At 39.1% G+C, this 14,039-nt stretch overlaps 1 protein-coding gene across 1 annotated transcript; it reads right to left on the minus strand.

The window, feature by feature from the left end:
- On the minus strand, positions 842-10,780 carry LOC109728005 (auxilin-related protein 1-like). The gene is made up of 9 exons (XM_020258263.1): positions 10,054-10,780; positions 6,164-7,640; positions 5,952-6,090; positions 5,742-5,839; positions 5,595-5,660; positions 5,340-5,429; positions 2,996-3,172; positions 1,599-1,686; positions 842-1,292 (listed from the first exon to the last, which is right to left on the minus strand). The coding sequence occupies exons 1-8, from the start codon at positions 10,590-10,592 to the stop codon at positions 1,648-1,650; spliced, it is 2,625 nt and encodes an 874-aa protein (XP_020113852.1). The 5' UTR covers positions 10,593-10,780; the 3' UTR covers positions 842-1,292; positions 1,599-1,647.

Here is a 14,039-nt window from a genome sequence, read left to right on the forward strand (position 1 = left end):
TTAAGATTTCGAGCTGGACAATTCAACTCGTATTCTGCTCGTTTATTAAACGAGCAATTACTTTAGAGCTCATTTTCGAGTCGAACACGAGCTAGCTCGTGAACAACGAGCTGGATTGCCACCCCTAGCTAGAGATAAGCCTCCTGTTGTAGTTTAAATGCAGCAGCTGTATGCTAATACAGTTCTAAATGCAGCAATCGGAACAATGATGTTGACTCCACATATAACTAAACTAAATCCGCAATACAGTAGCAACTGCATACAATCAGAAAAATATATATACACACTTGCAAGGAAACAGGTGAAAAACTGCAGCGTGCCAGCGGATGAGTGAAAAGGTATTTGTTAATTGTAGAAAAAGATAAACTCTTCTCCCTATCCTACTATGCAAGTTCTACCCTGTTATATATGAACTAGAGAGTGAAAATGTTGATGTGTAGAGTTTTAGACCACTTACATACTAAACAAATGGTGATGAGAAATCACAAAATTAGTTTCTAAAAGAGTTCAAATTGCCAAGATCATTCTTACCTGGGTTGATCGAGGATTCGGTGCTCTGTTGTCAGAAATGAGGCGGAAGTAAATGGCCGCCCCGTTTACTTCTGGCGGTATTCTTTGCTTTGCTCCAATAGACAGTTAAAATAACCTTGCAAAATTATTTATCCAAACATAGCCATGCAAATAGCAAATTTTCATAATTGTCCTCCAAAAATTGAATTTCTTATACAAACAGAAATCTCCATCAACAAAAAAAAAAATGGCCCTAGTGAATCAAATGAATTCCCAACTTAAGAAAGGGCATTTTTGCAAGAAAAAAGCAACCCCAAAGAACAATAAGCAATTTCAAAATTAAGAAGCTACAAACTATGAATACAAATAAGTAATTTAAGGGACTGCATATGTATATGTCTCCAAACAGTGTCTTGGTGTTGCCAAAAAAGAAAGCATATGGATGGGTGTAGGTAAGTGCTTTAGACAACTATAACAATAAAGAGACTAGAGTGTAACTAATAGCCCCACAAATGACACCCATCTAATATTAGGGCAAAATCAAATATATACCAATTAAAAGTGCCTTTCTGGGCAGTATCTAGTAGGGAAAGCATGAATGAATGATCAACACATACAAGAAATACACACCCACATAAGAAAAAGGAAAAAAAAAAAGTAAAATAACTTTACGGCGATTTGCTACGTACTCGTCCAATATCTCTGCAAATGATCAACAAGCCATACGTCAAGGAGACATCGCAAAAGAGAGCTCTTCCGAGTTGAAATTTGAGTGATGATTCCTGTTTCATGCGTGAGGCAACACTATCAACATAAGACAAAAAGCAATTCTACAACAAATATTAGAAGCCTAAAATGCAAGAAAACCGCTCTAAATATATCATGACGTTCACATTGAATCCCTAATAAGATAAGAACCTACATTTTGTGCCGTAGCTATGAAGGCACAAAGTGATGAAAACTCCTAGTTCATAAAATTTTAAATATCTCAGGGTGGCAAGTAAAAGTCGCATTATATATATGGAGGTTTCGTGCAATTTAGCTTTATTAAATATCCAAAAGACCTCGAGAAAAGATTCTGATCTTGCCTGTTCGATAACCCAAGGAGATCAACAAATAATTTGGCGAGAAGATTTGTCAAAACAGCTCTTCGGAGTTGAACTTGTTCCAGGCTTCCTGTTTCATGCCAAAGTAAATATCGACACAAGAAACAAGGCAGCCTTAATAAATCATTGCAAAGAAAAATTAAAAAACATTAGATTAAAACCTATAATTAAGATCTAATCAACTAGAGCGTACAGCCTACTTTCAAAGAAGCCCTAGGCATTTGAACTGAACCAATCTATTTCACTTCCGTTTCTTATTGTTATAAAAGCTTGGTTCGGTTTCAAAAAAAAAATGAAGTTGGTTATCTTGGTCTGGTCTAATTTTCAATCAAAAACAAAGCAAACCAACTGAATGTAGACCCAGATCGAAATTTTAACTTGTTGACCTTACATATTACATAGACCAACAGGATTGGCAACTCAATGAAACAGGTTTTTTACCGCATGACTTGAAATGCTTAAACCTAATTATGAATGCTAGTATTCTAGTCCTAATTTATTCAAGCACCTTTGTATAATCTTTCAGTTTGTGAGAATACACTACTAGATACTACAGTTCAAGCTTGTTCTTTTCCCAGAAGACTAATCAGTAGTAGGCAAAGAGAATAGGCATAGAGAATATGTTAGGACCATGAGATCAAAAAAAAAAGAAAAAGATGTAACTTAGAATATAGATATTAGATTTGAGAAAATATCATTTTCATTAAAAACTTATCTTTATACAGAAAGACTTAAAAGTAAGAATCAAATCCCTTTGATCAGCAAACATGATAGATCAAAGAGATTCAGCAAAATTCAAGTGGATACAGCATGACAACTTTTAAGTTGACAAGAAATGAATAGCATTACTAGGAGAGATTAATATTTTACATCCAATATCTGGCTGATAATAAGTTGCTAGCCTTTATCAGCCTTCATTTTTTCAGAGAGGACTATAAAGCTAAATGAGGATTCAATTTACAATATTCTCTGATTTTTTTTACCAATAATTCACAAGCTTTTGATGGGCCAGATATTTTGCTGAATTTTTAGCTAATACATACAGAGAAAATCACAAGAAACTTACATTATTTTTAAAAAAGGGCAAAATTTTACTATAGACAGTTCATTGTCGATCCATTGTTTATTATCTTGTTAATTTTCATTACTCTGAATTTGAAATATGTTTATTAACAAACGACTCCCATATAGTTTCTGATTTCAACTGATATATTCCACGGAATTCCATACTTCAAGCCTTATCGAAACTACCCCGATGGCCTGACTTCTGATTTTGTATATAACAAGGAAAACATCGTGCACAAAATCTTGATTATTGAAAAAAATGATTATTCAAGTAATTAGCTCCACAGAAAATAAGTTCTGAGTTGTATACACACCTTAAGAAGATCAAACACCTTCTCAGCAATATATTTCTGCTGAAGATTTGCACCCTTCTGTTGCACCTTATCAGGATGAATGCACAATGTCGCTTTTCTATATACTTTTTTCACCGCAGCAGCCGTAATCAAATCCGTCAATGATACAGGTTGCCAGCCACATTCAGGCCAAAGTATCTGGTTGCAGTTCAAAGAAAATAGAAGAGTTATAACCAAAAAAAGAAACCATCCACAGAAGAATAAGAAAACTGAATTCTAATACCATAAAATACAAGTTAGCCCAATAATGAAACTAAGATTCTCATATTTGATGCTTGTCGATTTGAAGTAACGAAAAGTAGATATCAATATATCATGCACAGTTATGACTAACAGCAATCCCAAGCACTAATAAAGAAGAAGGTAATTTAGTTATCTAGATATGTGAAGAACCTACGTAAGGTTGAGGGGCCGTTCAAAGAAGAGAACCAAAAAAAACTATTGAGAAATCTGAAATACTTTGTTGATTCCAATTGATTAGGTCCCTAAATAGTAAAAAGTTATTGAGGCAAGAACATTAAATAATTTTGATAAAAATGTACATAACTTACCTGAACTATGGAGCATTTTGAGTTGATTATCCGACCATTGAAAATTTTGATTTTACTACCCAAACTTTTAATTCTTTGATTTGAGTCAGTCAACTGATTTTGACTTCAAAATTTAAGCTAATTACTTTAATGAATTTATAGTTGCCAGAATTGCATACAGTATACTAAATAAGCCTGTAAAGATAAACGATTACTTTAATGAATTTATAGTTGCAAGAATTGCATAAAATATACTAACTAAGCCTTTAAAAATAAATGATAGATTCAAAATTTGAAGTCAAAGTGCAATTGACGGACTAAAATCAAACAATTAAAAGGTTAGTAAAATCAAAATTTTGAAAGGTTGGCTAGCCTACTCAAAATGGTCTATAGTTCAGATAAGTTCTACACGTTTTTAACCAATAATTTTTGACGTGGTACTTTAATACATTTAGGGGGATTTTCTTTTGTGATTGCAAACTAGAAGCTCATTTTTAGTCCACTGCATAATCATGGTTTTGTAGGATAATGAATTCTGCCTAGTAGATTGATTTATCTTATTATGAGAAAATGACAATTAGGTCATTTATTTATGTGGTCATAGACACGTTTAACCTTCCCATCAATCGACTTATGCACTCAAGAAAGATGTCCCGGCATCCAACATGACTAATAATCTAGTACTTGAAAGCATAGCAGCTTTGTTTAGGCTCTTAGAAATAAGATCCTTGTTTTCCAAGATAAATACAACATCCTCTATACAAGGCATTAAAAACGAAATGGGCAAACTTCGATTTGTCCCCTTGTTTTCTAAGATAAATACAAGATCCTCGATACAAAGCATTAAAATTGAAAAGGGCAAACTTCATTTTGCCACCCTTGTGGTTTAGTGCATTTTCACTTTGTCAGTGGTCCAAATAGTTGTCCTCAACTACCCCGTTGTTTTATTTTTTGTTTCATCTTAAGTACAATGTCAAACGTAGTTAAACAAGGTAACAAAGTGATACTTTCGAAAGCCACTGGGCAGTATAATATAGCATTTACCATCCTATAATCTGCACTTTACCACCCTATAATTTGGAAACAGTATTACTTCATTACGTTGTTTAACTCTATTTGTAATTAGGTTCTTACAATGAAACAGAAATAAAACCACAGGACAGTTAAGCGCAACTATTTGAACCACAAAGAGGCAAAGTGACAATGCGCTAAGCTGTACGCGCAAATTGAAGTTTACCCAAATAAAAACCAACAAAAGTTTAAAGGGAATGTCAAGGTCAACCAAACTACTATTAACGAGTACTAGAAAGTCAAGATGAAGAAAAAGGTTCTCAAATGAATTGATCGGTTCACTATGTTATACTACGACCGACAGATCTTGTATAGCATTGAGACATTCTGTTCCCTTGAAATAACACTTGTCATGCTCATATTCTACAAATCACAGAATATTTGAAGATAGTAGAGGTATCTTATATGTTTTAGCCAGTGATGTCTATCCTTCACTTATCAGAATTCCAGAATAAAATTGTTCAAATTCTGCAATGCTCCACGAAAGAAACATGTTCTGACAGCTTGCAAATTCCAACATGCAACTCCAATGTGAATGGAGAATCAAAATCCTAAGTATACAGATGCATGCGAATGAGGAAAGCAGGTACAACAATGAAGAGTGTAAAGTTTAAAAAGAGCCAAAACAGAAAAGATGAGATAGAAGCAATATGTCATATTGGAAGCATGGAAACTTCAAGCATATATAATGGAAACTGCCTCACATATTGCAATGTTGACAGCAAGGCCCGCAAGTTGCCTTCTTTCCCAGCCGCCCACCGTTTTATCTCAAAATCCATTGTTTCACCGATCCTCTAGAATCAGCGAACAGCACTACTTTAGAAAAAGCAGATCTTTCATAGAAAGGAGTAATCCCAATGTAAAGTCTCGTATTTAAATTGAAGTGATCCCAGCAATTACATAATTGTCACGCAATCACAAGTGCACAAGTTAAGCATGATGTTCATAAATCATCTTACATGTCTTTCTGCCTGCTCCCTTTGAGTTTGCATATCCCGCTCGTTTTTCTCAGCTAAAGCTTTTGCCTGGACATAAGAAATTAATTAAAATGCCAAAAGGATGGTTACAACTAAATAAGGCCATTAGTTTCTTATAGAAGAACATACTGCACGTTCAAGTGTTCTCTGGTGACGTTCAAGTCTAGCTCTTCTTCTTTCTTCACTCTCTCCCTCAATTTCTTGAAATTCTCCAGATGATGAAGGGCCTGTAAAAAGCAACACTAGTCAGCTAACCGTAAAACTGATTAGCATGTAGAAGAATGCATCCACACAGTTGAACAAAGTAAACACCAAGTTGTAATATAAATTGAACACTACCTCCAAATATAGAAGACAGGTCATCCACAATATTTGTTGCGGAAGATGCCTTCCTCATGGTGGATGCTGAACCAGAAGACGCCCATCTTGGCCCATCAGAATTGCCCCTCCCTTGAGTTTGAGCATCAAACACAGTTTCCTGCAATGATGATTTACTAAATATAAGAGAGCAGTAGAATAAATCATATTGTTGACAATACACAAGATATTACCGATGGTGGAGCACGTTGTTTTGGTGCACTATTAGCTCGAGATCCCATACTAAAGAATGACTCAAGATCATTTTCAGCTTTGTATTGCTGCTGCTGCTGCTGCTGCTGTTGCTGCTGTTTTTCTCTTGCAGCGGCAGCAAGCCTTTCACGAGCTTCAGCAGCAGCTCTTTCCACTGCTGCTCTCTCAGCTCTCTGTCGTGCTTCTGCTGTAGCTCTCTCTACTGCAGTCCTCTCGGCTTTAGCCCTAGCATCCGAAGCAGTTCTTTCCCTAGCTTCTGCATTAACCCTTTCCCTAGCCTCTGCAGCAGCCCTTTCCCTAGCCTCTACAGCAGCCCTTTCCCTAGCCTCCGCAGCAGCCCGTTCGGCTCTCACTTTTGCATCCGTTGCAGCTCTCTCGCGTGCTTCAGCTTGTGCTCTCTGTACAGCCATTCGTTCGGCTCTTAACCGAGCTTCCCTCTCTGCTTTTTGGCGAGCCTCAGCAGCAGCTCTTTCGCGTGCCTCCCTCGTTGCTTTTTCCACTGCTTGCCTGGCCTTCTCCCTTTCTCTCTCAAGCTCTAATTCTCTGTTCCTTTCAAGTCTCTTTTGCTCCTCCTCTCTTTCTTTCTGTTCTTGCTCGCGTTCTAACCTTTCTTGTTTGTCTTTATCTTCTAGATCATGAACTCGTGCGGATTCTCTACGTTCCCTCTCCCTTACCTCCTTAGCATGTTTGAACTTAGCCTCAGCTCTATCCATAGCCTCCTTCATAGCAGCTGCAGAAACTGCTGCTGTAGAATTCTTGTCGATTTCATCTATGTCAATGAAAGCTTCTCCACTATCATTAGCAAATGCTTGAGCCTTCCCCATGGCAAAATCTTCTAACTCATCTATTGGAGATACTCCAGATTTTTCGACAGACTCTTTTGAGTGATTATTGCGCATTTGCTTGATGACAAGTGGTGGCGGGGGCCGCAAAGGTGGTGGAGCACTTGTGGGTTTTGTGAACAAGGGAATTTCCGAAACAGTGAGCCATACATCATCAGAAGTTTCGCTATTTTCATTAGACTTTGGTGATTGGTCTTCAAAGGTGCCATTTCGATCATATCTCTCTGAAGTTTGGAAACCATTGCTACTGACTGATTTATTAAAATTAGAAGATTTTGCAGATTGCACTTTGGGATTGTGATTTGTAAAAGTTTCCATGTTTAGAGGGCTCTCGTCCTTCTTGTTATTCACCTCAGCACTAAATATAGGTACTGATTTCGAGAGCTCATCGAAGGCATTAGAATCCCCAAATATCCCACCGATAGGGGAGGAATCAATTTTCGTGCTTTCAGAATTCATAGACTTGCCAATATTTTCTAACGGGTTCGAAAACAAGCCTGACGATGAATATGCTGAGGTGGAAGCCGTTTCTAAAACAACAAATGGGTCATCTGGCATGCTGCCAGTTGGCTTAGCTGATGTGGCTGATTTTTGTTGGTTAGACTCAGTAGCCTCCCTTCAAAGAATGCAAATCATAAGCATTCTATAAAGAAATTTTTATGCCAAAAACTACAAAATCTTTGTATGCAGAATCATCAAATATAACAAGCTGCACTGGGCAAGGGAACCACTATAACAATTTGTACTTAGGAAATATAGCTTTTAAATAGATATATTACACAGGAAAAGCACTTGAAGATGTAGCTATGCTGACAGCATAACTAGCAAGTCACTATCTCCTAAAAAAACAAATAAAATTTAGCCTTACCTTACAAAGTAAGCCAGTTCTATAAAGTGGTACTACAAGATGTTTGCAAAGCATTCTAACTATAATGCATCCAACTGTATATAAAGATCAAATGTACACTGATCCCACATTATCAACTTAGTAAAAACGTATGATTCCAAGACATACTTATGAATTGACAAAACTTTAGAGCAAACGGCAGCTTCTGGAATTAAAAGAAAAAAACTCATTGAGCACGCTGGTTCTGTGGTCGTGGCAGAATGGAAGAGGAGAAACATACGACAAATGTATCAACACTCATGTCCCCATTATTCTTCAAGCTATTTGAGTTGAAGGCAGATCACAAAATGGGAAAAATTACTATGTCGAGAGGACTCCAAAGAGTGAGCAAGTTCTTGCAAACAAAAGGCAACCAATTTGCAAATTTCCACAGGATGTTTCTATGCCTCAAGTTAATATCAAAGGCCAATCAGTACAACGGAAAGGCAGTAGGCTGGGAAGTAAAAGCTGAATTTATGAATAAAGAGCATAAATTGTAGTAGAGATTAAAAAGTATAAACAAGGAAAAAAAAATATGAGGGGTACTATAATAGGAACTACTTTTGACTATAGGATTAACTATTAGATAAAATAACTATTCCATGTTAAAAAGGAGCAAAGTGTATGTGTTAAAAGTATATGAATAAATCGTCTTTGAAAAACGTGACTTCTAATCCGTATAAAATCTCATTTTCCATAAAAAAAAAAAAAAAGAATATTACAAGAACAATATCCAAAGAGAAAAAAAAAATCAAAATGTGTAAAGCATAGCCATATGCTCAAGTACATGCAAAGAAAAACTATAACTTCTTCAACAACCTTAACCGAATCATCTGAACCTGCGGGACAACTTCAACTAATGTTAGATGCAGAATTATTTCAAAAATGTCTAGGTCAACATTCCTAGCGGTGATTTTGTGATTCATTTTACTTCAGAACATTGTCCTTTCACAGTTCAGAAAAATATCCAGGATAAACAATAGAATGGAAAGCATTAAATAACACCAATAAAACATAATCTAATGTTTCTGGAGTCATTTCTTCTGTTTCACTTTCTAACTGGATAGTAAATACCAGTCCATAAGAAAACATAGTAAAGACCAAGAGAAAACGGGTAAAGAAAGAACAAAAAAAAAAAGTAATGTACTTCACATATTAAGATGGTTGTGATACCAGCAGCAATTATAAAAAAGGCGAAGACCAAGAGAACTCGCGAGAAAATTATCCAATACAAATGATGGATCCTTAAAGAAAACCGAAGGTTTCTCTAACAAGTGTGATAGATGTTCCAAGATAGCAGAGAAACAACCACAAAGAATGATTAAGATGAGCAGCAAGGCCTACATGCAAATAAATGTAAAATATAGCCTTGAGATATACTAAGTAATAGGATTTTAGTGAAATATCACACAAATGTGTTCTTAGAATGAAACATGACTAGAAAAATAAGTGAAAAAGATTTGTATTTAGGACATAATAAGAGCGCATGACTAGCCTAATATAAACATGTCACACTAAACATTTACATATATAATAGTTAAAATGCATGATAGGAAGCAGGTTGCTTATGTCATAACAATTGATTCCATGTATGTACTCTCCTATTGTTGAGCTTATCTCGTTAAATTTATTTTGTCAATCCTTCAGTTTCAACAAATACATCACACCAAAAAGTATCATCATTTGTTGGAGAATATGAGTCTATAATTTGATCAAAAGTTTGTAACTTCTGAATATTGTCTACGTTATTTGACCAATATAGCAAAACACTTTTTTCTTTCTTGATATGTGGATCCGCTAATTATTTCAATCGCATTTAGCCAAACACAAGGCAATTTCATATGCTTAGTAGAAGATGTCACAAGTTAAATGAGAACAAAAAAGATTTAAATAGAAGAATAAACAAAGGGACCAAGATTGACTGCAGAAACATCATGAGGTTGAAAAGGTAACCAGCTACATGAACATTAATAACTAGTCCTAATTCCTCGGTGCCGCTAAAGGCAAAATATTCAAATCTATGATGTATCTTACCACATCTTCTGCTGTATGAGTTATCACTTGAGGAACAATAGCATGTATCACAAATATAAACATGCAACAATAAATTAAACAGAGCTCATAAATGTAGCCAAGGTGGCACCTTTTCTTCTGAGGAGGGCTGCTCCCGCCGAATCCAGGTATCAAATCATCGAATCCCGGCAACCCCTCCTCTTTCCTCTCCTCCGATCTCCTGTCCTTCCTATCGCTCGAATCCGGCATCGCCTTCCCGAGATTCTCAAGGAGATCGTCGTACGGAGGGGACGCCGATGCCGCACGGTTAGATCCCGAAGCCATCGACGCGAACACGTCGTCGTACCTCACCGAGGAGCTCCTCACGCCGGGAACCCCGTCGAAGATGTCGTCGTCGTAGACGGGCTTATCGAACACGGGCAGCGACGAGGACGACCTCGACCGCGCCTCCTGAGGGGCCGCGTCGAAGATCGAGTCGAAGACGTCGCCCCCGCCCCCGCCGCCGCCGCCGAGGTTGGGGTCCCCGACGGGCGCCGCCGCGCGGCCGGATCCGGACCTGTTCCACGGGGAGGCGGCGGCGGAGGAGGCCTTGGACGAGGCCATGGGGGCGGATTTGCCCTGGGGGCGCAGGCCGAAGTCGCGGGCGAGGAGGTCGGGGAACTCGTCCATGGCGGAGCTCCGCCGTCGCCGGCGAGGGGATCGGGGCGGTTCCGGCTGCGGATATAAGCGGCGATCGCCGGAGATCGATCGGTGGTGTAGGGGGAGGAGATCGAGATCCGGGCGAGGAGGGAGAGGGGGAGGGGGAGGGAAATCGGAGAGGACAGAGAAAGAGGGGCCCGAGAGATCGGGGAACGGGGTGGTGAAGCGGAGAGAGGGCCGGGATTAAACTCGGATAAAATGTACGAATAGTCCCTGTACGTCCTTTAAATTGCACATTACTCCATTTACTTCTTACTTTTTTAAAATAATTTTGCTTCTAATAAGGGTCCTTTGGTTCAACGTAAAATTATAAAAAATAATTTTTTATAGAAACAAAATTTGTTAAAAAAAATTTATCTTTTTGTAGTATTTGATTTATAGAAAAAAATATATAGTTTTCCATCAACATTTTTTTGGATGAAAAAAAAAATTTCACATTTGTTTGGTTCTGTGAAAAAAATAAATGAAAAAAGTTTTACGTAGTTTGAGCTTTCGTTTTTCGCCCAAACATAGCAAAAGCCAAAAACTTTAATTTCTCTCCAAATCCATAAAAATAGTTTTATGAAAACATATTTTTATATCGAATCTAGTAAGCGGAAAAGTATTTTTTATACCGAAAATAATTTTTAGATTTATTTTATGCTGAACCAAATGCCCCTTAAGAGACCAGAAACAAAGTAAAAATATTATAATATAAAAAATAAATACCGATATATAAATACTTTTTTTATAAAAAGTTTTTTAGAATGCTTGAAATAGAGTTTCATAGCATATTATGTATTTTCAAAAATCTTATATTTTGAGGTAAAATAAAAATGTACTCTTCACTGTGTAAAAAATTTTTAAACAAATAATAAAGGATTCTCCGGACATTATAAAAATGGAGTACTCTTAAAAGAAGTAATGTTGCATTCAGATTAGGGATGTCAATGGATACAAATATCTAAAATTTTATCCGAACTCGAATCTGAATGAAGCGGATTTATTCGATACTAAACGGATATAGTTTGGGATATGGATATTAGAAACAAAAATCCGGCGGATATGGATTCAAATATGAATTTTGACTGTACTCGATCCAAACCCGAATCCAAATTTATTTTATATTATATATAATATGTATATAAATATTTGATGTTATATCTAAATTTGTATTTTAAAATTTTAGATAGGTAGTGGTACATGGCGACCGTGCCTCAGCGCCCGCTCCCTGCCGAAGGTATTGGCTTAACGTAAGTGTTTGATTACTTTTCCTGTTTGTACATAGAGTCCGGACTCGCCCCCGCTCGCGCAAAACGCGGAGGCCCCTGCCGTACCCTCTTAGGATCCCCGATTCAAGAGTTATATAGATGGCGGGAGTCGAGGGCGCGTTCCGTTATGAGCATTTGGGGATGGAAGAAGGGGCAAACGACTCACTGCGTTGCGGCACCACGTGACGACGACCGACGACCTGCTCTGGCAGCGTCCCGCGTAAGGAGGATCCCTGATCTCCTCCTCTAATTCCTCCGCGTCCCGGCCGGCGCCGGCATCCCACCGCGTCTCTTCCCACGCGGACCGCCAGTCCCCCCTTCCCACGGACGCCGTCCTCCTGCTGCTGCTGCTCGGCAGAGCAGGCCAGGGAATGTAGTGACCCGCGGCCACCGCCTCTGCTGCCGGCCCTTGAGAAGCTGCCATCGCCTTCCACACCCTCACGGCAGCCGCCGAAAACTCCCCCCCGCTGCAGCTGAGCGACGAGAGCGGCTCCCTTTTCCCAGCCGTACGGTCAGATCCGAGCCCCAACCCAACCCCTTCCCACGTCTTCACCACGTCCCCGCTCCACCCGACCTCCTCCCTCGTCCAGGCGGCACTCCGACCTACCGCCAATTCACCATCCTGCCCCCGGTCGTCTCCCTCCGAATCAGAATCGCTCTTCTCCTCCTCCTCCTCCTCCTCCTCGTCGCTGTCGTCGGAGGAGCACCACGAGGAATCGTCGACATCATGAGAATCGACCGAGGAGGGCCGAGGGGGGACGGCATGAGGAGAATAAGAAGAAGAAGAAGAAGAAGAAGAAGAAGAAATACCCCGCTTATACATCCTGGAGCGCCGGCGGACTGCCAGGATCTTGAGGCGGCGAAGGAGGCCGACGCAGGCAGCGGCGGCGGCGAGGGTGAAGGCTACGGACGTCCATATGCTGCACAGCTCAGAGACGATACGGGTTATGTTCCGGTTGCCGAATCGGCCGAGCAGTACCGAGAGCTCCATGAACAAGAATAATCAATGAAGCCTAAGGCCAAGTCGGACCTACTTATACAAATGGGCGCCTCGCCAAGGCAGAAAGATAAAGACGAAGAAGAAGAAGATGAAGAAGAAGAAGAAGAAAAGCCGAAGAAGAAAGAGAGATGAGCCGGCGTGGCGTGAATGCAATGGTCTCTGGTTCAATATATAAATATATAAGAATATAAGAGGTACGGGAAAAGGGGTAGGTGGTAAAACCGAGTTGCGGGTACGGACGACACCGTGGAACTGGAAAAGGCTTCTCCCCTCGGATTCTCTCTCCCGCTGCTCCTTTGTTCGGACAAAAATTGCATCAGAAGATTTGAGTTTTGAAACTAGTTTATTTATTTATTTATTTTGTTTTTTCTTAGCGAATTCCCAAAATTTAGACATGCCAAGTGCCGAAAAACGTTCGACGTAATGTAATATCCATTCTAAGTAAATCTTTGCTTCAAACTATGAAATTCGGCGGTTTCTGCAATTTTAAATGAATAACTTGATGTTCCATCCCCATTTAAATTAATGTTTATCCGTTTGGTGTGGGTGGGAATGCCGAGTCAGCAGCTGTGCGCGTGATCGGGGTGCGGTTGCTGACTCACAGCTAGCTGCTGCTCCGTCCCGGTTGCGTCCGCAGGAGAATCGCAGAAGCTTCCCGGCTACCGCCACAGTTTAAACGTGTGGTGACAAAGGGCCGTCAACGCTAGAGGATATGGGCCAGCGAAAGAATAACACGTGGAAGTTGTACTGTAACGTGAGGGCACTGCTGTGTCTCCAAAGCGGACTCTTTTTTTTTTTTTAAGAAAAGTATGATGTCAATTAGGTTGCATTTGGTTCCCGAATTAAGCTCCGGAGAATAATTTTTGTTATTTTTAAAAATAAAAATTTCAAAATTAAAAAAATTAAAATTTTATTTTTAAAAATTTTATATATACTAAATCATATTTGACCGTGTAAATTGTTGATTTGAACACCTTAAAATTAAAAACAAGACTATAATATCGGAGCTCCGTTANGGCCGCGGGCGCGTAGGCGCCCAAGCGCTGTCACTCCCCTGATTACTTGTTTCCCTGGGCACACTAACAGACCCGCCGTATACATAAAAATTTTTTCTGTATACGAAACAAAACTGTATCTGTACCTGTAATCTACACACTACAACCAGTA

The sequence above is a fragment of the Ananas comosus genome, linkage group 23 (assembly GCF_001540865.1).
Source record: "Ananas comosus cultivar F153 linkage group 23, ASM154086v1, whole genome shotgun sequence".
In the NCBI taxonomy this organism is placed as follows: Eukaryota; Viridiplantae; Streptophyta; class Magnoliopsida; order Poales; family Bromeliaceae; genus Ananas; species Ananas comosus.